Consider the following 23,857-nt stretch of genomic DNA (forward strand, 5'->3'; position numbering starts at 1 on the left):
TCTCAATAGGTACACATGATTTTGTAAATATTTCGATCTTCTCAGTGTTTATCCAATTAGCGTGTGTCATGTAGTCATATTTTTATCGCATTGCTCTGGATTTTCCATAACATACATTGAATTAAAACGAAAGTGAAAGTCCAGTTAAAATATTGGATAGAAGCATTTTTCGGCTTCTTTTGGAAAACTGAGGGAAAGTTATAATGATAACAAGACACAGCCAGTGTTTTTAGGAAGCGTCCATCGAACGCACGGGATTGTGTGTTTACCATAACGAGAACATTGCTAATAAACACGGGGTTTCATCAAAAACGAATTCAGTTGGAAAAAGTGAAAGGCCAAATCAATTATGAAATGATAAAGCATCAGAAACATGAGAAACCAAAAGTTCTAATAAGAGACAACTAAACCCAGATTTATGTAAATTGAATAAAAGAAAATCATTCAAGTATAATTAGAGTTTATATACTATATTTTATTCATTTTACAGTTAATTAACCCTTTCCTCCATAATGACGCTTTTTGACGCCACCCCCTTTCCTCCATAATGACGCCTTTTGACGCCTGTGTAGTACCTCAGTTGAAACACTTTGACTACAAAATGTGTGCATCAGACTTAAAACAATTTGTATCCAATATGAAAAGGACATTCATAAGAATATCTGACTTGAATTTCATTGATGAAATATTTGTTTTCACATTGCATTAATACTTTAAACCTGATGATTTTTTTTTATTGAAAAAATCCTATGCGAATCAAGTATGTGAGAAAAAAAAATCCATGGAGGAAAGGGTTAATGAATACACACAGCCACTGATCAGGCACTGGTCTCAGAATTTATTATATAAAGGTATAAGACAAGTGCCTGTGAATACACATATCCTTTTTTTGTGAGAAAATACAAAACTGGCAAAAGGTTTGAAACGGGACACAAATTAAACCTACAATTGCTCCTCAGTGAATAAACCAAATAAAACAGCTAGCAAATAATTAACCCTAACAAAACCCTAAACCAAATAAAAGAGCTAAACAAAGACAGAAACATATTAATTTAAGATGGAAAAAAATTGGGGTTGATATTGCCTAAATATTCAATATTGCGTCGATGAAAAAAACCAATACATTAGGGAGCTTGGTGGTGAAAAACCCAATTTGATATTAACCTGAGGGGTGAATTGCAATTGATAATGCAATTATAAAACTTTATCACCCAATTATATAAGAAAATGGTGGGTAAATACCCCAATTTATGAATTCTTATCTGGAGCTCTGGTAGTTATAAATTTTTCACGATAAATTCTAAATAAAGTATTTTCGCAGACTATGACGGATAAAGCCTGTGCCTTGTGCAGGATATCTTAGTAGTTGTAATTTAAGAGTTTTAAAGGGGCTTGGTTAACATCCATTTCTAAATTAAAAATATAAAGAAACGATGCAAATAAGCAAAGGTTGAGTAATAAGAGACGTAATTGAAGTGAATTTTACTTAGTCCCTTTCAATCATTATTCAGAAACAAAGTGCGTTAAAACGTCCATGAAATTTAAAATTGATTTTGTCAAAGTTATTGGAATTTATTTTCAATGAAAATCGTATGTAGCACATTGCACATGGACCCCATGCTTTCTCTTTGAAAATTGTATATTTCTTTTTTATGGTTCATCATAACCTTTTGGCAAATAGGGCCGTATTTACACCCCAAATTTTTCTCTGAGTACAGACTAACCTTTGCACGTGCAGAGGTTTAAAGGGATGGCAGGAACTAGATATATAAATTTTAAATGCATTTTATGTTTAAGAAAATTATAAACTTTTCTAGATTTTGACTTCCAGTTTTTTTCGTTCCTGCAGAAGGTGCAAAAATTAACTAAGTAGTGAAAACGATTGAGAAGCTCCCCTCATATAATCAATGTTATGAGTAGTATTGATTTAAATGGACAATGGATGGACAATAGACACCTGTAAACAACAGGTGATTTAAACTGTGTAACTGAGTGGACCGTATCAACTGAAACTCGGGTGTTTGTTTATTTTGCTATCTTCTGCAGACTGAAAAAAACTTGACATGAAAATCTAGGTAAGTTTTCAATTTTCTGAAACGTAGATTTTGTATAACTTTTATATATCACTATCACTGCCATGCCATAAAACTTTCCTGGATGTACCTGTTTGTCTGTACTCATAGTTATTTTTTAGTTGTAAACACGGTCATATTTTTCAATTCCTTCTGATGAACCTTAAACAATATTATTTAGAAAGAATGTGTCTGCGACCATCTCATCACTAACAAACACCATATTTTTACCACCTACCATAACATACAACCAGCCATCTTGTGCTTAACCGGATGCTACAATCAATACAGGAAATGAATTTGATTGGACGAGAAAATCAATTTTAATATTAAAAAAAACATAATCAAAGAGATGAATAGCTCTGAGGGGAAAGACAAGACGGCCCTTGTTTCTATTTCATTTTTTTTTTTGGGGGGGGGGTATCTTTTGATAGTCTTCATATAAAGAATGCAAAAAAGATCAGCTTGAACATGTAGAAAGGTTGGCAATATTGAAATCCATTGATAAAGTTCCCAGTTACAACTCTCATCACAGGGATACAGGTACTTATGAAAAAAAAGCATGATTGATGTTAACTGTGTGAAGTTTGTTTCCAAATCCTACATTTTGAAATATTTGTAAAATTTCATGTATAAATAAGTTTAAACTTCAAAATGCAAACTACAAGTTTGTGCATTTTTTTTTGTTACCATTACAATGATTATGTTGGTACTCAAAATTTAGTTTTAATGGAAGACTACTTATCGTGTACTAAATGTCACATTTTAAGTGTTTATTTCAGTTGATAATTACTCATAAATTGAGGTACTCCTGAATTGGAGGAAGATTATCAAAACAGAATTTTACAGAAAATCAAAGAGCTGAAAGCTCTGAGGAAAAATGACTCCACTGTCTCTAATATTGGGATATTTTTTATGCAAGTCTTGATTTTCACATACCGTAATTAATTTAACAATGCAACATGTCTTGTAAGCATATAATTGATATTCGTATATATGTGCGTGTGTGAAGTGACTGTTTTTTTTTAAGACAAATGAATAGGTGAAGACTACCTGAATTGTACAAATAAAAACCGTAGAAAGGCTTGTATATTTCTCACTGGTACATAGTCCCTTCTCTCAGAAAATTTTAATTAATTTTAAATAATCTTTTTGTTACTTTTATCAAAGGTCTAATGAAACTCAGGTAATTTAAAAAAATTATAGACAAACCGGCACCTGGTTAAATTGGCACCTGGTCAAATCGACACCCTATATAGTCAATTTGTCACCCATGTTAAATATATATTTTTAACAGTATTTTAAGCAAAAAGAGTAAAAATAAGAAAGGGGTTGCCAGATTTGTTTTTAGTATTTAAGCAAAAAGAGTTAAGTACCTAAGGAAAGGATTGTCTGAAAATATTAACTTTCACATTTTTGGGGGTTCATGTACATTTTGTATATATTTATTTTTCTCCACTAAATCTGTATGTTCCAGACAGTATGAGTATTTGGACCGTACGCGTGCGGTCTGGACCTTATGGGTACTTTTTCAAAATAATCTGATTAATATCATTAAGAAGTTGCTTAAGTTTATAAGTTACAAATGCATGTAAAGTTCATTTACAGATTTCAGATATTCAATTAAACAAATATTTAAATTCAATTGTTCAATTATTCATTTGATCCATCTAAAAGTAATTGTAATGATAAAAATTTAAATAAAATAAAAAATAAAGATTGTGATAAATGGTTAGAGTTGTACTGGACCATACATGTTAACTCATACGGTCCGACCATAGGAGTATTGTCAGACTGTATGAGTATATGTATACCGTCCGGTTAAATCAGTCAGTCAGCATTTCATTTTTTAATCATTTCTCACAGTTCAGTCGTATTTTCGTCATTGGAACAAAATTGATAAACTTCCCGGACATTTCAACTTTATTTAAATTTCAATATTTCCCTTAGGATTATAATTTGCAGTTTGCTTGTTGTAGTTTCGTCATTTCAACGTATTTTCGTCATACTTTATATAAATATATTCATCAAAAACTTTCGACAACTTCGATTAAAAAGAATGAACTTTATTCAAAACGTAAATATTTTCACTTGCAAACAGGTGCTTCCTGTTCAATGCATTGCGCATGCGTAAAAGTTCGTAGATGAATTCGGTTTTATTCTAAAATTATTATTCAATTGTCACTTCCCGTTTTCATTTCATTTCGTTTCAAAATAGAAAGTAAACGTGATCTACAGTCTACAGTCATTAGAATTGTCCCATTAAGTATAGATGCAGATCCTTCTATCCAATATTAAAGAAATTGATTCCAAATAGATATTAAAACGTATTTTCAAGGATATAAATGATTGTGAAGTGAAAAAGTCGTTACAAGTTCATTTGTGCAGTGGTTAAAAATAAAGGCACCCAACTTTTGTTGATAAGGGGTGTGCCCTGAAAATAACTGAAGTTTTGACCATATTACCAGATCCCTGTTCTTATCTTCATATCTTAGCATCACATCAGTCAATTCATTCAATATTGCAAATAACTGCCTACATTAGCAATCCTAAAGTCTTCAAAGATCATAGACTAGTCCTTGAAGGACTTGGACATATATGTATAGCTAGTTTGATAAACATCCTAGATCCCTTGCTTTATAAAAAAATAAGGCTGATTTTTATCACGCGCAAAAGTGACTAAAGCCATCAAAATCCTAGCTAAAACCCTGCGTACAGTCCAAATACTCATGGTCTGGAACATGTATTTTTAATTATATATATGAGGTATATTTAGGAATTAAAGGTATTGAATATTCATTTTTTTATGCATTTTTTAACCAGTTGAGCATTTTACAGGATTGTTGGTTTGATGTTGTTTTAACTGTCCTGAAAAAAACACCTAAAATTAGCTATTATTTGGCATGAAAGTTAGATTTATTGAAAGGGACTCATAGTTTCCATTTTATTTTTCTAATTGTTTCATTGTTAAGTAACAGCTTGGGTAAGGACTTCGTTGTTTACCTTTATACACAACAACTAATTAACTATGTACTTTGTAAAAGTTATATAAAGTTGATTGAATAGAAAATAATATAACAAATATGATAGGATGCCAAATTGACTTCAAATAGGTGCCGATTTGACTATATGCCGATTTAACCAGGTGCCGATTTGAGTTGAACATTTCAAATCCTCTGCGATCGTTTGCGTTTTTTTCTTGAGAAACCCTGTTTTCGATCATCAAACAGAAGTACAAACTGTTTTAAAATGATTCTAGAACGCTTCATGATTGTTGAAATAAGTTTAATTCACTTAAAAAACAATTTTGAAACTTTGCGATGTTTTGAAAGGAAGTTTAAAACGCACGTGTAAAAGAAGAAATTACTGGTGAAAGTCGAAATCCGTACATGACAGATATCACTATCATACGATTTTGAAAATAAAAAAGTTCCATCCTTTTGTAAAACAGTCTTTGATATACCTATCACATTAATGTTTGAAGGGTCTCAGCTTATACAAACCAATTTTAAGTTGGTATAAAACATCAAAACGGAATGAACAATAACCGATTACGTTTTGTAGTTTACAAATTATAAATGCATTGAACAGAAAGGAGAAATTTGTAATGAAAGGTTTAGTTTTTTATATTTATCACTTTTGATTTGATATTAAATAGAAATAACTTATTAATATGGACGAGTTAAAATAAATCATGAGAGCGCCCTCTACAATATCAATAACAAAGATGGCGGAATGTAAACAAACAACCTCGCCGCGAATATTGAACTTATTCTCTTATTTCTTGCTAATTGTACTATTTAATGCGCATCCCTACTGGAAGGTCCAATTGTTGAGAATAAAGGCGAACTATACAAGATTTCCTATGCACAGTCAACATTTTTGTTGTACTAAATAAAATAAAGTATGTAAACTGGTTCCCGTCCGAGGCTAACACGCTTTGTTCTAGTGTAGCGGAATACAAGCAGATACCATTTAGTTTGTAAAATAGTAAATATGAAACCAAGTGCGGTAGGCGGAGGCAATAATCGACTTACTGTTGTTCTGGTCAATAGTAATGGAAGAATGCTGCTGACGCGTCATTTTCCAAAAATAAAAAAAAAAAATTCTCTCCCCAATGTCATGTAGCCCTCAGACTTTGTTTACTTTGAAAGTTGTTGACTTACAAATTAAAGTATTGCATGTTGGTGTTTGAATCATCTACAGCAAACATAATTATGTTTAGGCAGCAACCATTTGATTTTCGGGGGGGGGGGCTATGGCTATGACTTTTTTTTTCGCCTTTGGGGAAGAAGAATCTATTTTTTTAGAGACAAACTGAAAACAATTTTTTTCTTTCAATGTTGTCATAAGATAAAGTGGCAGCTGAGGGTGAAACAAACAATTTTTTTTTCTCAGGGTCCAAAACAAATTATTTTTTTCACCAAATCCTGGAAACAAACTTTTTTTTCCAAAAAAAAAACAAAGCCCCCCCCCCCCCCCCCCCCCCCCCAGAAAATCAAATGGTTACTGCCTTAAATTAAACAAATACCATTTTTTAATTAGTGCACAATCTTTGAGAAAGATTTAAATAACCAGTGAAGGATATCCCTGCTTCTGCGTAGTGTGGCATTCCAACAATGATGTCACTATATTAAAAATTTATTATAGGTTGGTTTTATTCATACTGATTTTTAATTTCCAGATTGTCAAAGAAATGTAAATAAGGTTACAAAGGAGAGCTCAATACTGTAAATTCAGAAATTATTGCGTGCATTTATTATTGGGATTTTGTCATTTTAGACTTAAATGCGATTTTAATTTTTACGATTTTGAGAAAAATCCTGTTAAATTCATATAAAATATTTCAAAATGCGAGTTAAAATTATTGCGTTTACAACTCAGTCGCATTTTTCGCAATAATAAAAACCTCGCATTAATTTCTGAATTTACAGTATATGATAATTTCTAGAGAAACAGAAGGGAAATGTGTAAAAAAGTGTTTAAAGTCAATCTATTCATTTGTGTCTTCTAATCTAATCAATCTCAGAAAGATTTGTTGGGGGTTTTAATAATTTCCACACTATAAAAACAAAATGAATAGGGGATTGACGGCTTGAAGCCGTCTTTCCCCTAAAAAATAGACTTTTGTTTTGGGTGAAATATAATGCATAAAAATAACATCATTTTCTAGCATAATTAACAAGAAGAACGAAACTCAAATGTTAATATTCATTGATTTACCTGTTTAATCATCTGGACTGCAATCATAAGAAAGCATGTGATTAACCATTTAAAAATAGCGTTATGAAATTGGAAACTATAGTAACACCACTGTTTTTACACCTGCAACAGAAATACTTACAGTTCCAGGCAATTTCTTCTGACTTTTCCAATTTATCCATGTTCTTTGTAAATTTAAAGCAAAAATTACGAATTTGCCGGTGACGATTATTTATAAATCAGTCAGCGTTATGCACTTCGGAACCGAAAAGTAACGCGAGAAACAATAAAATACCGTTGTATAATCTTTGAAATTTGTTAATTTCAATTTTTTTTCTAGGGAAGAGTAGCATACACTTGTATGTTGATAAAAATGTAACATTTAACCTGGCGGGGACCTATTAGATATTATTATCCTCGGGTTCTAACCAGTTTCCTGGGATTTGAAGAGCAATTCCAAAGTTCTAAAGTCAATAAACAGTTAACACTATCACTATAATCATTATCAAATATGAAATAAATACTATACAACATAAAACGAATTTCAACACCTATCATGCCTATCAACCTAACCCTGAAACCTGTTTAAAACCCTTTCAGTCTGATACTTTTTCTAAAACCAACCGTTTGAAACTTCGGTTTGAATCCTAAATGTATGAAACCAGTCTGAAACCTAAATGTATGGAACTGGTCTGAAACCTAAATGTACGAAACTGGTCAGACGGTTTGCAACTGGTTGAAACCTAAATGTTAGAAACGGGTCAGACGTTTTGGAACTATTGTCTGAAACCTAAATGTTTGAAAAAGGACAGATCGTTTGGAACTGGTCTGAAAACGAAATGTTTGAAACGAATGTATGGAAACTATTTCAACTGTTGGACGTATGAAACTTTATTAAAATATACCAGGATATTTATAAAACTGTTGAAACAGGGTAGCACTAAGATATGGTTTAACAGCAAATACTCACTGTAATAGTGAGAGATGTGGAACGCAAAATCTTAGCACTGACCCTGTTTATACAACTAGGATGAAATTTGAAATAATAGGCAGGACAGGAGTTTTGAGTAAACAAAAAAGGCAGAATGAGACACTTGCAAAAAAAAGTCAGGATAAACTAAAAAAAAAAGCAGGACCGGATAGAGTGAAAAATAACTAGAGGCTCTCAAGAGCCTGTGTCGCTCACCTGTTACTGTATTTACTGATGTCGGTCATCTTGGTTGGTAGGTGGGGTCATTAGACACTTTTTTTTAAATAGATACCATAGTAATGAATGTGGCCACGTTTAGTTTATTTTGGCCCATAGTTTTAGAAAAGAAGATTTTTGTACAAGTTACAAAAATGACGAAAAGTTGTTCAAAATTGACTATAAAGGGCAATTACTCCTTAAGGGGTACTCTCACAATTTTTATCATGTTGATTTATTTGTAGATCCTACTTTGCTGAACAAAATTGCTGTTTATAGTTTATCTCTATCTATAATAGTATTCAAGATAATAACCAAAAACTGCAAAATTTCCTTAAAATTACCAATTTTAGGGCAGCAACCCAACAGCGAGTTGTCAGATTCATCTGAAAATTTACAAGGGGATATATCTTATTCTGATGGACATTTAAATCTTAAAAGGTTTGCCCTAAATGTCTTAGTTTTAAAGATATAAATCAAAAACTGCATTTTACCACTATGTTCTAATTTTAGCCATGTCAGCCAATTTGTTTGTTATGCAGTGTCATCGGACACATTTTTTAAACTATATACGACAATGATAATTATGGCCAAGTTTTATTTAATTTGGCCATGTAGTTTCAAAGAAGAAGATTTTTGTACAAGTTACAAAAACGGACGAAAATTTGTTAAAAATTGACAATAAAGGGCAATAACTCGGGGTTGACTGACAATTTTAGTCATGTTGACTTATTTGTAGATTTTACTTTGCTGAACATTATTGCTGTATAAAGTTTATCTCTATCTATAATAGTAATCAAGATAATTACCAAAAACTGCAAAATTTCCTTAAAATAACTAATTCAGGGGCAGCAACCTAACAACGGGTTGTCTGATTCATCTGAAAATTTTAGAGCAGATAGATCTTGACCTGATCAACAATTTTACCCTGTCAGATTTGCTCTAAATGTTTTTGTTTCAAAGATATCAGCCAAAATATACATTTTACCCCTGTGTTCTAGTTTTAGCCATTGCGGCCATCTTGGTTGGATGGCCAGGTCACTGGACACATTTTTTGAACTAGACACCCCAAGGATGATTGTGGACAAGTTTGGTTAAATTTAGCCCAGTAGTTTCAGAGGAGAAGATTTTTGTAAAAGTTTACGGACGACAAGTGATGAGAAAAGCTCACTTGACCTTTCAGGTCAGGTGAGCTAAAAAGGCAGGACAGAGATTACAACTAAAAAAAAAATGCAGGACAAAATTTTTCATCCTAGTCCCCCCATAAAAATCAAATAGTAGCTCCCTAATCCTGCTACTAGTCCTTAAATATTATCGGTCCAACCTTTCTATTCTTCTTCTTTCAACGTCTCGGATACGAATGACTATTTACACTGAAAGCTACCCACAATTTATACTTCTAACGCGGACCTCGAAGAAAGCACCCTAGCAACAACTGTACAGGTAAAGCGTCTGATAGCAACCAAGGACATGAAGGATAAAGGGATGATTTTAGATGTAGTTTTCAATGATAAAAAGATTAAATGGGAAACTCATATATCGGTATATATAGATTACGGAAAATATATAACTGTAGAAATATTATAGAGGTTACCACTGGGAAAAGATATCTGTGATATATATCAAATCAAATATATTTTATTGTCAATTAAAGACACCAATTACAGGCAGAATAATCACAAGTTAAATTTGGTACAATGATTACAAAATGATTACAATTATTTGAACATTTAGAATAAATTTTTTACAATCAAATCAATAATTACAACGAAAAGACAAGAAACACACAATGTGTATTTATAAACTGTATTGTGTTTCAACTTTGACAAATACGGTGATCCTAAAAAATATAGGAAACTGAATTTCAATATTCTGGTTTTTCCCCTGGTGCTTTCTTGATAGGAATAGAAATCATTGTGTCTACTACTAATTTAACGTCCCTATTTGGAATGAAAATAAACATTTTTAAGTCAGTGCTTCCATGATGAAACAGGTTTAAAATGTATTGAAATAGTGTATGGCAATCTGTACATCTGTTAACATTTGTGTACTTTTACAAAAAAAAATCCTGAGATTTCAATTGTGGTGTTTGAGCCCTAAATAGATTATCCAGTTCTTTTAAATAAATTGTGTATGATGTATTGTGAATGAATATTAATATTTAACGTAATCAAGTGTAACAGTTACCTTTTTTATGATTATTTATCAGGGATAAGATTTTTGATTTATATGAGATATTCTGATTGATAGATGTTTGAAAAAAACTTAAAACAAATTTCTCGAAAGAATGCAACATTTTACATGAAAATGATGAACTAGATAATTAGTAAACACATAAAATAAGTTGGTATTATAGTACTAACAAGCTTATGATCCTTTATATTTTTTGACATCCGTTATAAGTATACTTTTAAAGCAATTTATTCAGTTTGCTTCATTCCTGCCAAAATTGCCCTTTTGAAGCCTCCTTTTGACATTGTCAGTGCCCCTGAGTATTGTGACGTTACAATGGACCTTTGACTTTCTACACAAATCACGAAGATTTCTGTGTAGAAGCCATAAATGTCCCTTTGGCAGCAAGAGGGTTAAGTAATGGGGACATACAAGTATTAATTATAGTCAAGGTTTCCACAATAATATAAATTTTAAAACCTATTGAAATATTTTCTTGAGAATTATTTGAAAAGGCTTCTAAAATTTCATAAATTTGGTGCAAAATGACGGTGGGCATGGATAACAAAACCCTAAACAAGCTCCATTGAAAATTGGTCATGATGCTATTTGGCTTTAATTTTCAGAATACAGTAATAAAGTACTAACAGCACACATAACTGTTTTATCCAGGTTTTTATTATAAAAAATGGTAAATTTAGAAAGTGTTAGTATTGTCGCCTATCATGTCTATGGTATGAATGGCAGAATAAATAGTACCGTTTTCCCTAGTCCGAGATTACTCTGGTGTCCGACTGCAGTTTTGCCAGCAGTTTTGCCAGATAAGCTTGGGCCTTGGGACGTCACAGCTCGTCCCATATCAAAAAGTGGATATTTGCCCACCCAAAATAGATGCGCTGCTTCGTCACTTCTGGAGCCGACAGAGGGCCTTGGAATTATATAAATAGGGCTTCAATCTCTTCATTTTTCATTTATCTCTTCATTTATGTAAGTTTAAACTACTTGCCAATTCTATATTTTAACATTTTTCACAGAGACCATGGAGACCCATGATTTCTGCATTTTGCCTTTCATTTTCAAAGATTATCACGTGACCACGAAACAGTGCAAATGACCATAATGTAACACCTCGTTCATTTACGATGGAAGTCACCTAAATGTCCAGGAGCTTTCGATTGTTATCGTGGTCTGAACTAAATGCTTGTTACCGATCTCCTGTAAAGGAGGTGAAAAAACATGGTTGCTTCTAAATGTTAAACATCGATCTCCTATAAAGGAGGTAACAAAATATAAATATTTGCATATATGAGTCTCGAGGCCACCAACTCTCTCGTAACTTGAAGTCCGTTTGAAACTGAAAGTCAAAAATGCAGAAATCATGGGTCTCTGTGAAAAACATTAAGATATAGAAAAAAAATAAAGATTTGGCAGGTAGGTGAAACTTACATAAATGAAGAGATAAATGAATAAACAGCTGCGCCATGAGCACATGATACGCCCGACTTCTTGTGTGGAAGTTTTATGCAATAATCATAAAAAACTAAATATCACTAAAATTAAATTTTGAATCAAAATCAAAAAGTATACAGATCTTAAGATTAATATAACAAAGACATGTGTAAAGTTGTAAGCAATAATCATAAATCGTTTTTGAGATATGGTGCGACATGTAAAAAAAACCTCCCCCTTTTTTACAAAATACTCAATAACTCAAAAATAAAATTTTGAATCATCACCAAAAAGTATACAGATGTTAAGATTAATATAACTAAGAAGTGTTTAAAGTTTTAAGCCATAATCAAGAATCGTTTTTGAGATACGATGCGACATGTGAAAAAAACACACCCCTGTTTTAGTTACAAAGTGCCGTAACTCAAAAAGTTTAAATCTTATTTTCACCAAAAAGTATACAGATAATTTGACCATCATAAGAAACAACTATGTTAAGTTTCATGAAATTTGGATAAGTCGTTCTCAAGTTACGGTGCGACATGTTTAGGCCGGACAGACATACGGACGGACACCGGACATTTGTATACCATAATACGGCCCGTCAAAATTTTGACGGGCGTATAAAAATGAAGAGATTGAAGCCTGATTAATATAATTCAAGGCCCTTAGTCGGCTCCAAAAGCGATGAAGCAGCGCATCTATATTTTGGGTGGGCAAAATATCCACTTTTTGATACGGCCCCAGCTTGTCTGGCAAAACAGCCGTTGGACGTCAGAGTAATCTCGGACTACGGTTTCCCTACAAGTATTGTGATGTACAGTCAAGCAAACTGCCTTATATATTGCTTTACTAATTTTAAAGTTTAATTGCAGAACTTATTCATAAGTTTGTCGAATGCAAATACCCAATATTTACTTATGGGGTTTCAACTGCTTGCCTGTGTCGATAAACTTTCTAAGCTGGTTCTCGGCCGACTACTACACTTTGTTCATAGTTTAAGTGAAGCGAATACAAGCGGATTCCATTTTATAAACTTTCCTGCAGCCGATAATAATACAAGAACGACAACTCTTTTGAGTAGGTATACACCGAAAACTAGTTCGGATCAACAATGGAAAATATCCGTATTGATAAAATTGAGAATGGAAATGGGGAATGTGTCAAAGAGACTAAAATACAAATTGAAGGAAGTAAAAACCTCTATATTGGATCCTTCTACAGAAATCCAAAAAGCACACTAGAAGACCTTGAAAACCTTGATAGATCACTGAGTATGATTGATACAAATAGCAGCAACATTATACTTTCTTTCTTTTCTTCGTATGAGCTTCCTATTATAAGGAACACCCCTTAACGGGTAATATTAAAATATAAAAATATTTAAAAAGGGGGAAGAAACAAGGATAAAATATATTACATTAAGGTAAAATCCATAGGTGGTGCACTATACATAGACAGTGAATTGCAGAAAAAAACAAAATCATATCATATAAAATATAAAATTATTTACATAAAAATGATAAACTGATCTACAGAAGTCATTTAACTCAAATAATTAGTCAATCATTTTACCAGCAAATAGGTTCTTAGAGTTTTATAACACACTGAATATTTGTTATAAAATATAGTGAAATAACTATATATACTATATCATTAGTTTATAAAATTTATTCTTCTATTTGAATTTTCCATTGTCTATATTTCAGTATCTGTATCTTAATGATAACTGTCATTCGTCTAGCTTTTTCAGTAGAGATATCCTCTTGTAATGAAGCTTGAAACAGAAGTGTCTTGAAAGCGATTCCAGTTTAAGAATTAACTCTTCTTTGAATCCAAGTTGTTTCGTATATTTTGTACAATCTAATACAAGTTGTGTAACTGCTAGTTTATTGTTAAATAGCAGCTCCCAAGTTCCAGGAGGAGAGTTTTCAGTCACAAGTTGTTTAATGGGAGTGAAGTATTCTATTCTCTCATTGCATAGAACTGGACACTGTGTAAGAATATGCAGTATATCCTCTATTTCCCTGTTGCATAGCAGGCAGATGGGGTCAATTGTATATTGGCTGAACTTGTGCTTGTCGGCTTGCACCATGTAAGTCCCTGTGAGCATCCTTACTTTAGTTGAGGCTTTTCGAATTTCTATCAGATTCTGCTCTACTGAGTCCCATACAGGATGAGTTGAGTCTGCATTGCCAAAGTTGAGGTTTAGAAATTTTAAAGAGGACATTTGTTGAGCTTCCTCTTTGAGTTTGAGGGTCCAGAGGGATGTGATTTCTGTTTTTACTAGTTTCTTCCAGGATAGTTTTGATGGAATTGAGATGTTTTTGTCAAAGATATCTGGTAGATTATATTTTGCTAATAATAATGCAGTTTGGAAGAAGAAGCTGTTGTTGTTGTCAAAGTTCACTGCAATTTGTCTGTTGATGATTTCTTTTATTTTATTGTTGGAGCAGGTTGTAAGAGAATGTAAGAATGTCAATTTTCTCTTGTGAATTTCTGCTTCTACAGGGAGAACTCCGAGAAGTAAGTATACCGCAGGTTTTGCTGTTCTTGTGGCAAGAGTTTGTATTGCACGCAGTGTACCAATATGGAACCTCTCCAGAATCTGAATCTGGGTCTTTGTTAAAGAGAGGATTTCAAGACCATATAGAAGTCTTGGTAGCACATATGTCCTATATATTGTGTAGGAGATTTTAGGGCTTAATCCATTTGTACCATGTAGTCCTGAATTCATAAGGGCATATTTCGTTCTTCGTGCAGATTTTATACGGTCTTCTATATTTACTTCATTTTCTTTTTTGCTTGATCATTTTAGGCCTAAATGAGTAGTTTCGTTTGAGAGTTCAATTGTATTATCTGATAATTTCCAGGTGTTTGTTCTGTGATTCTTTGCAGATCCGTAGCAGATAACTTTCGATTTTGTTGGGTGGATATTGTAATGATGTTGATTTGCATATCTTCCAATGGTGTTTAGCATTATTTGTAGTTCTGCTGGATCCGAGCTTATCAGGGCGATGTCATCGGCACAAGTAGGCGCTCCACAGTAAATATCTCCCAGACTGAATCCTGTTGCATTTTTCTCTAATTCTACAAGGAGATCCTCTACAAATATTTTGTACAGATGAGTTGATAGTATACCTCCCTGTCTAACTCCTTGGAGTATATTAAAGCTGTCACTAAGTTCTCCTTGCCATTTGACTTTGGAAGTAAGGCCAGAGTATAGGTCTTTGATGACAAACCATAGATCTGGGTGTATATTCCTATCTAGCGTTTTGTCATGGAGTATCAGATGCTGGACTACATCAAAGGCAGATTGGACATCAACAGTAGCCAGATAAAGAGTGTTGTTTTTCCGTTCACATTTGCATTCTGATATAATGAGACTAGCTATAAGTGGACATAACCCTTCTGTAAATCCATATTGTAGATCAGTGTTAGGAGTAATACTGAGTTTGCCAAGTATACAGAGTTCATGGAGTTTTGATATCACAGGGGTTACAGTGATTCCTCTATAGCTGGAGACTAGGCATTGATTTTTTTCCTTTTTAAGTACAGGAGTTAGAATTCCAGACTTGAATTCAATTGGGACAGTTCTGTGAATGAGTATGTCATTAAATATCTTTGTAAGCGTTGGTGTGACTGTTTCTTTAGCAAGTTTTAGATGTTCTGCACATAGTCCGTACTCATCAGGTGATTTGCCACTGTTTAAATTGTCAATAGCTTTGGATACGTCATCTTCTTTGTATGGTTCTATTGTTGTTTGTTGGTTATATAGAACTTCTTCCACGAGATGCTGCCTTATTTGGCATAATTCCAGATATGAATTATCAAATTTTGATTCTTTTGGTATACTAAGATCTTCATAGTACTTTGCGAATGCCTTTCTCTGTATAGCAGGATTAAATTCTAGTTCGCCCTCTATATCGATACCCGTTGAATTTGTTCTAGGTTTAGATCTATTCCTGTTTATTAATTTGTAAAATAAGTCTGTGGATGGATTATCCATAATTTGCTGATATAAATTCAGTCTATCTTCAGCATGTTCCTTTCTTTGCTGACTGCGGAGATTTTTCTTTTCTGCTTTTAGTTGTATCCTAAATGGGTGGTCTGCTTTTTTGCCTTCGGATTTCCATTTTGAGTATAGTTGTTTGCAGTTTTTTAGATGTTTTTTGACTCTAGGTGATGCCTTCCATTTTGGACCTTTCAGTTTGATGGGTTTGGTTGGTACTGCTTTGTTTGAGGCTGCAAGTAAGGCTTTTGTGATATTTTGGATACTGTTAGATGGTTTTTGAGTCAATTGCAGCTTTGAGATTTCAGTCTGAATAGATTCTGTATAGAGAGGGAGATCGGTCTGGTCCCATTGAAGTTTATGAACTGTTTGGATTTCTTTATTGGCTTTGGTTACATCAGTTGGAATGGTAATGTTAGTTGTTACTGATACTGGCACATGAGCTGAGACATTTGAAGATGAACTATTCCATATTGTATAGTTTTTAAACAGATTTTCTTTAGAAGAGAAGATATAATCTATTTGGGAACTTGATTGTCCTGAATGGTGAAAGAAAGTTTGCTTGTCAGATTTATCTTTATCAGCAGTAAGGTTAAGTTCTTGAATGAATTCCTTTAATAATTGATCATGTTTATTATTTCTGGTTTGTAGAATTGTCTAATGGGCCGGCGACTTCAATCTTCCAAGCATAAACTGGGAAAATGGAACAATCAAACCAGCAGCTCAGTATGGCACAAACATCAACCAAAAGATGCTAGATATCATAAATGATCACAATATTGAACAGGTTGTATCAGAACCAACAAGAGAAAACAACATTCTAGATTTATGTTTCACCAACAACCCTAATCTTGTAAAGAAAGTAGTAGTAGAACCAGGAATAAGCGACCATAACCTTGTTAAGATCACTATAAATACAAAGGCAAAAATTTACAAAAAAACCGCCTAGGAAAATATACATGTATAAAAAGGGGAACATGGAAGGTATAAGATCAGACCTAAGTTCAAAACTTGATAAGTTTAAAGAAGACACCAATAAAGAAGGTGTATTTGTGGAAACATCATGGACAAACTTCAAACACCTAGTTACAGAATCAATTGAAAATAACATACCATTAAAACATACTACCACAAGATGGAATCTTCCCTGGATAACAACAGAAACTAAACAAATGATAAGAAAGAAACAGAGACTTTACAACAAAGCCAAAAAATCCAATGAAAAGAAACACTGGAAAGATTTTAAATTTTATAGAAAAATGGTAAAAGAGAAACTCCAAAACAACCATGACCAATATGTCAAAGACATTCTGACCCCAGAAGAACCAACAAAAGCACATACAGACAGTTGCAGAGAACAAATATATGCTACAACCAAGAAATTTTGGTCGTACATAAAAGGTATTAAGAAGGATAGTAGTAACATCAGCATGCTTAATAAGAATGGTAAGGACATCATACATGCAGAAGAAAAAGCAAACATCCTCAATCAGCAGTACGAATCAGCATTTTCTGATATTGATTTTAACCAGTACATAGACATACGATTCTATACAGATGTTGAATTCAGGCTACCAAAATTACCAAGACCTATGGTACACATGAAACCAATTAACATAACGATACCTGGATTTATCAAACAGCTTAAAAATATAAATCCTAATAAAGCAACAGGACCCGATCTAATACCTTGCAGAGTCCTGAAAGAAACAGCAGAACAAATAGCATCATATTTGGAGATAATATTGAACAAATCCATCAAATTAGGAACAGTACCAACAGACTGGCTCATCGGTAATGTCATCTCGATTTTTAAAAAGGGTGATAAAACAGATCCCGCAAATTACCGTCCTGTCTCTCTTACATCTGTCCCGTGCAAAATTATGGAGCATATCATATTTAGTAGCATTATGAACTACCTGGATAACAACAAACTTCTGTCATCATACCAGTATGGATTCAGGAAAAACCACTAGTGCGAACAACAGCTTATAAACACCATAGAAGATCTAGCTAGAATAAGAGATAATAAAAGACAAGCAGATATACTGATACTGGACTTTAGTAAGGCCTTCGATACCGTGCCACATCGCCATCTTGTACACAAACTAAGGAACAAAGGTATTGACATGTACACAGTAAATTGGATAGACAACTGGCTTCAAAATAGAAAACAGACAGTACTCCTGGATGGCTGTAAATCACACCTGCCCTGCAGCCGTACGATCAGGAGTTCCACAAGGCACCGTTTTAGGTCCGCTTCTATTTCTGTTATACATCAATGACATTGGGGATAATTTAACAACTGGTACCAGCATAAGACTCTTTGCAGATGATTGCTTATTATATAGAGACATCAAAACCAATAATGATACAGAAATATTACAGAAAGACTTGGAACTGAATTAGAAAAATGGTCTATTGATTGGAAAATGTCATTTAATCCAAAGAAATGCTACGTTCTACAGACAACACATAACGTCCGTAAAAGAATTATAAGACCATACTTCTTACATTCTACAAAACTGGAACTAAAAGAACATAACCCATACCTAGGGGTGGAGCTGGACAGCAAGCTCAATTGGAACCATCACATAACCTCAAAAATTAACAAAGCTTCACAACAACTGAACTTTGTCAGAAGAAATTTATATAGATGCCCTCAAGAAATTAAACAACATGCATACATTGCTCTGGTAAGACCACATCTGGAATACAGTAGCTCAGTATGGGACCCACATTGGAAGAAGGATATCAAACGGATAGAAATGGTACAACACAGGGCGGCAAGATTTGTAACCAATAACTACAACTACCAACCCGGCTCTATGACCGCAACTATACGATCTTTGAATTGGCCGACTCTTGAAACGAGAAGAACAGCAAATCGTTTAATACTATTACTGAAAATACTTTACCACCAAGTAGCCACAGAAATTCCGACTTACTACCTCGTCAACAATAGGAAAACTCGTCATAGCCACACAGTCAGCATCATGCAGCCACATTGCAACACCTCCGAGTACGAATTCAGCTTCTACCCGAGAACAATCCGAGACTGGAATCATCTACCAGGAAACATCGCAACTGACACTGACTCGGACACTTTTAAGGAAAACCTCTGGTCACACTCCATCCTGAGACCAGAGACACAGTGATGCTGTAAAGATCATCCTTGTTTTTATCCTGCACCAACCACAATTTTAAACTTGTATATAGTTAATTTTTTTTCCGATTTGGTTAATCACAACTTGTACAGCACCTGCACTTGATGACACAGCATCAGCGTGATGGTATATTTTCCGTTGCTGATTAACGAAAGAAGAAGAAGAAGCAGAAGAAGACAACAACGGTGAACCCGACCAATTTATAATATAACTACTGCTTGTTAAAGAGTAATACCACACAGTACAGTTGGTTTCCCCATTTAGTCTCTTTAAAAAATGTGCAGAATTTACCTTTGTTTCAAATAAATAAAGAAATACTTGGCAGGTTAAAGTTTTATGGCTCATCTTAAATCTTTCCATATTTACAATTTATTAGCCATGTAACTTCAAGTTTCCATGCAATCTATTGATATATCCTTACACATGTTACAGTCGCCAAAATGCATACTTTACAATATATACCGTTATGGCAAAGGTCCAGTTGGGTGCCAGTTGGACGCTACAGAATATGTTTTTCAAAGATGGCCATACCATGTATACATATGTTACAAATGTCGAAACCACAATCCCATCGTCTTTCCTCAAATATAGTCCCTAGTGTTGACAGTTGTTTTTTTGCCATTTATTTTTATACCCCTTCTAAATTTATTTCTCCATGTTTAATGCCTCAAATTGCAAGTAGGGGGTGGGTGTTGGTGGGGGTTAAATTACACTGTAAAAAAAAAGAATAACAGCACTTCGGAAGCTGTCAAAAGATTTTAAGACGCCCTAAAGATAAAATTGTCCATATTTTGAGTTAGAGACGATGAATTTTTGTATCTATATCGCTAACGGTAAGCTGAATACTAAAGTTTATGATAAAAGGGACGATTTTTCATTTCCTATCGTTAATTATCCGTTTTTAGATGGTGACGTTCCCTTGTCACCATCTTACGGTGTTTATATATCTCAACTTGTAAGATTCGCTCGTGTATGTAACAATGTTTTAGATTTTAACGAGAGAAATTTATGTATTACTGAAAAATTATTACACCAGGGTTTTCGATATCACAAACTACTAGTAGTCAAAACATTTACTAAATTTTATCATCGGTATAAAGACATCATTCGTAAATATAGCTCAACATACAGACGTCTTATACGTTCAGGTATTTCACATCCAATCTTTTATGGAAATATTCTTTATAAAGCACAAAGGTGTCAGTATTCACCTCAGAAACTTACAAAACCTTTGAATAGACTTATTAAGAAGGGATAATATAATTACGATACTGTTGTCAAGTCATTAAAGATTGCATATGTTGGCGTTTATATTGAGTCACTGATCAGGTCTTTGCATCGGAACTAAACACATTTATTCTAAAAAACAGTTGTTGGCATGATACGGGTTATGTTCTTCTCATATATGTTATGATGGTATGATACTAAACGGGAAGGATTGTGCCTGATGTTCATATGATGAAATCATAATCTTTCAGTCAGTTTAATTGAAGTCTGGAGCTGGCATGTCAGTTAACTGCTAGTAGTCTGCTGTTATTTATGTATTATTGTCAATTTCACCTTCTGACATCAGACTCGGACTTCTCTTGAACTGAATTTTAATGTGCGTATTGTTATGCGTTTACTTTTCTACATTGGTTTGAGGTATAGGGGGAGGGTTGAGATCTCACAAACATGTTTAACCCCGCCTCTGGCCTTTGTTAGTCTTGTATTTTTTTAATTTTAGTTTCTTGTGTACAATTTGGAAATTAGTATGGCGTTCATTATCACTGAACTAGTATATATTTGTTTAGGGGCCAGCTGAAGGACGCCTCCGGGTGCGGGAATTTCTCGCTACATTGAAGACCTGCTGGTGACCTTCTGCTGTTGTGTGTTTTTTTATTTGGTGACGGTTAATGATATTATAATAGCAGCAAAAACCTGTGTCTCTATGATTTTTTTTAATACAGAAATGTTTAATCTACCGGGTTTTTTTTATTTGTTGTTTAATTGAAAAATTCAAACTCAGACTTTCCAGTTTAAGGGCATACGATACAGTTACAGGGAAGGTAATGGCGTTGCTAACGTAATTTGTTATTTTCGCGACGTCAAACTGTGAGATAAAGATGCATTTTTCGACTGATTTTTATCATTCAAACTGATTTAATTTGAAAACGAGTTCATGGACCCCTATTTTTCAAAACGGCATTTTGTTTCATTTTGCAGGGAGATTATGTTACCCAAATTTTATAAAACTGTAAATAGAGGATTTTTTTTTATTTAGATAAACATGCAGTAAAAAATGACGTTTTTTCCTCAATTCATGAACATTTGATAAATATGAGTTATTTCTGAATAAAAAAATGCATATTTTTTAGGATATTAATAAAATACAGAAATTACCGATTATTTAACAAAAACCAAGTTGTGTTTATCTTTTATAACAAAAAAGTTATGTCTTTCTTTCGAAAAAGAAATTACGGCAACAAATCTGAGTTTTGAGCAAATATACAAAATTTCAACCTTATTTTACTCAAAAAGTAGCACATGAAGGTATATTTTTTATTACATATTTGATTTAATCAGGTAAAAAGTAGCCTATAAGCAAATTTTCATGAACTTGTAAATACAGGATCAAAACTGTATCGTATGCCCTTAAAAAAATAAGCACGAATCAAGAAGCGATATGTCATGGATATTTTGACTTGACCTTAGCGCTAATCGAAAGTATGCATTTTTATAAATGTAAGATAATAATAGCTTTCAAAAAGTCAGCTAATGTCTCCTTAGTGATGCTGTGATGTTGTTTGGATGTACAAGTACCCGGCCACGTCCACTTGTTTTTGTAGTATTTGTATTTTTATCCAGCTGATGAGTTAATTAACTGATTTTTATAGTTCGTTCGTATCATTGCGTATGTCATACTGTTATACCACTGTCCCAGTTTAATTAGGGGTAGGGTTGCGATCACGCTAACATTTTTAACCCCGCCACATTCTCTAGGTAGGACCATGTATGTGCCTGTCACAATCAGGAACCTGTAATTCAGTGGTTGTCGTTTGTTGCGTTACATATTTGTTTTTCGTACATTTTTTGTATATAAATTATGCCGTTAGTTTCTTGTTTGAATTGTTTTATATTGTCATTTCGGGGCGTTTTATAGCTGACTGTTCGGTATGGGCTTTGCTTATCTTTGCTCATCTTTGAAGGCCGTACGGTGGCCTATAGTTGTTAATTTCTGTGTCATTTTGGTCTCTTGTGGAGAGTTGGCAATCATACCAAATTTTCTTTTTTTATAATTTATAAGAATATAGCCGAATCCGGTCAACGATTCAGAGCTTTGTATGAAGGAGATATATTCCGTAATTCAGTGGTAGAATTAAATACAACAACACAATGTGTCGATTTTTTGATCCAATTTTTCCAGTAACATGTCGAGTAATTCAGACTTCAATATTCTTGAACATATTTATCGATGCTGGACGGATGACAAACGATATAAAGGTTGTTAGATACATATCACAGTAGTTTGTTCCTAACGCAATATACCGTAGCGTTTAGAGAAAACCACAAATAACGAAAAACGAAGTAAATCAAAAGAAGAAGAATAATATCAATATGAACTGTCAACCAGGAAGTAATATTTTGGAGCAGAATTTACATGAAACATAAATGTTCACTTCAAAATATGATATTTTACGTAAATTATATATAAGATATATACAATATAAACATGATAAACGTTTATAATGCATGTGTGCATTTTACAATTGCATACAAAAAAACTGTTTTATCTACCTTTAATTTCACATATTATCAATCTATTTGGGCGTTTTTAAATAAGTCGCAGCCATTTTTAAATTAATGTGTTTGGTCTTTACAAGTATTTTTTTGTGCAGTCAGTGCATTTAATCAGATTCAACATTTTAACGCAAAGAACCATACTATTTTTAGAGGGATTAATAAGATATTAATTCCTGAATGGTTCAAAATTAACAAAATTGCATGTCCCTAGACATACTCTAAAATATTGTAAAAAGGTAGAACATAGAAGTAAATGTTATTTTTACTTAAAAGTTCTTTGATTATTCAAAAGTATGTTAATAGCCAACATATTCTAATAAACAGTTTTGGACAAAGAATTTTTAATGTTAGGAGGTGCATGTGTCCCTGACATTCCTGACAAAATGTCCACTATGAAACGAAGTCATTAAATTTTGCTAATAAACAGTTTTATAAAATCGATGTTTGCAAAAGATGTAAACGTTACGGTCTTACGAAAGAAGTGATGCTTTTATAACGACAGTTTAATTGTTGGCAAAAACAAAAACTGGCACATCAAATGGACCAGAGTGATAGCGTATTTTTAAAATGTCCAATACGAAACGGTTCAAATCTTTTTCAGTATCTGGTTTCAAAGTTATGCTTTGATGAATATAATCATTTTTGTTGCTATTTCATAAAGGGATTGTGGGAAAAAATAAAACATGTGTATATGTCTACTACGTAACGGTCAACTACGAAACAAGTATGGGAGAAAAAGGTTTCGTAGTGGACACGTTCACTACCATGCAGTCGTTTTTTACTCCTTTTTTTAATCGTATTCGTGCAAAACAAA

General features: G+C 33.3%; 2 protein-coding genes across 4 annotated transcripts in view; both read right to left on the reverse strand.

Annotated features, from left to right (window-relative positions):
* The window catches only part of LOC134718651 (uncharacterized), a 31,248-nt gene extending 18,118 nt beyond the window's left edge, over positions 1 to 13,130 (reverse strand). For 2 of the 3 annotated variants that reach the window (XM_063581303.1, XM_063581301.1), the window contains exon 1: positions 13,000 to 13,130. The gene's annotated coding sequence lies outside the window, so the exon portion shown is untranslated. Of the gene's footprint in view, positions 1 to 2,310; positions 2,357 to 12,999 lie in introns of those variants that run through there. The other variant, XM_063581302.1, reaches the window with a different exon arrangement.
* Positions 13,131 to 14,890: 1,760 nt separating this feature from the next.
* On the reverse strand, positions 14,891 to 16,912 carry LOC134717739 (uncharacterized). Its single transcript, XM_063580233.1, has 2 exons — positions 16,898 to 16,912; positions 14,891 to 16,705 (listed from the first exon to the last, which is right to left on the reverse strand). Exons 1-2 carry the CDS (start codon positions 16,910 to 16,912, stop codon positions 14,891 to 14,893), a joined length of 1,830 nt encoding a protein of 609 aa, XP_063436303.1.
* Positions 16,913 to 23,857: the final 6,945 nt, after the last annotated feature.

Source organism: Mytilus trossulus, chromosome 5, assembly GCF_036588685.1.
Source record: "Mytilus trossulus isolate FHL-02 chromosome 5, PNRI_Mtr1.1.1.hap1, whole genome shotgun sequence".
Taxonomy (NCBI): domain Eukaryota; kingdom Metazoa; phylum Mollusca; class Bivalvia; order Mytilida; family Mytilidae; genus Mytilus; species Mytilus trossulus.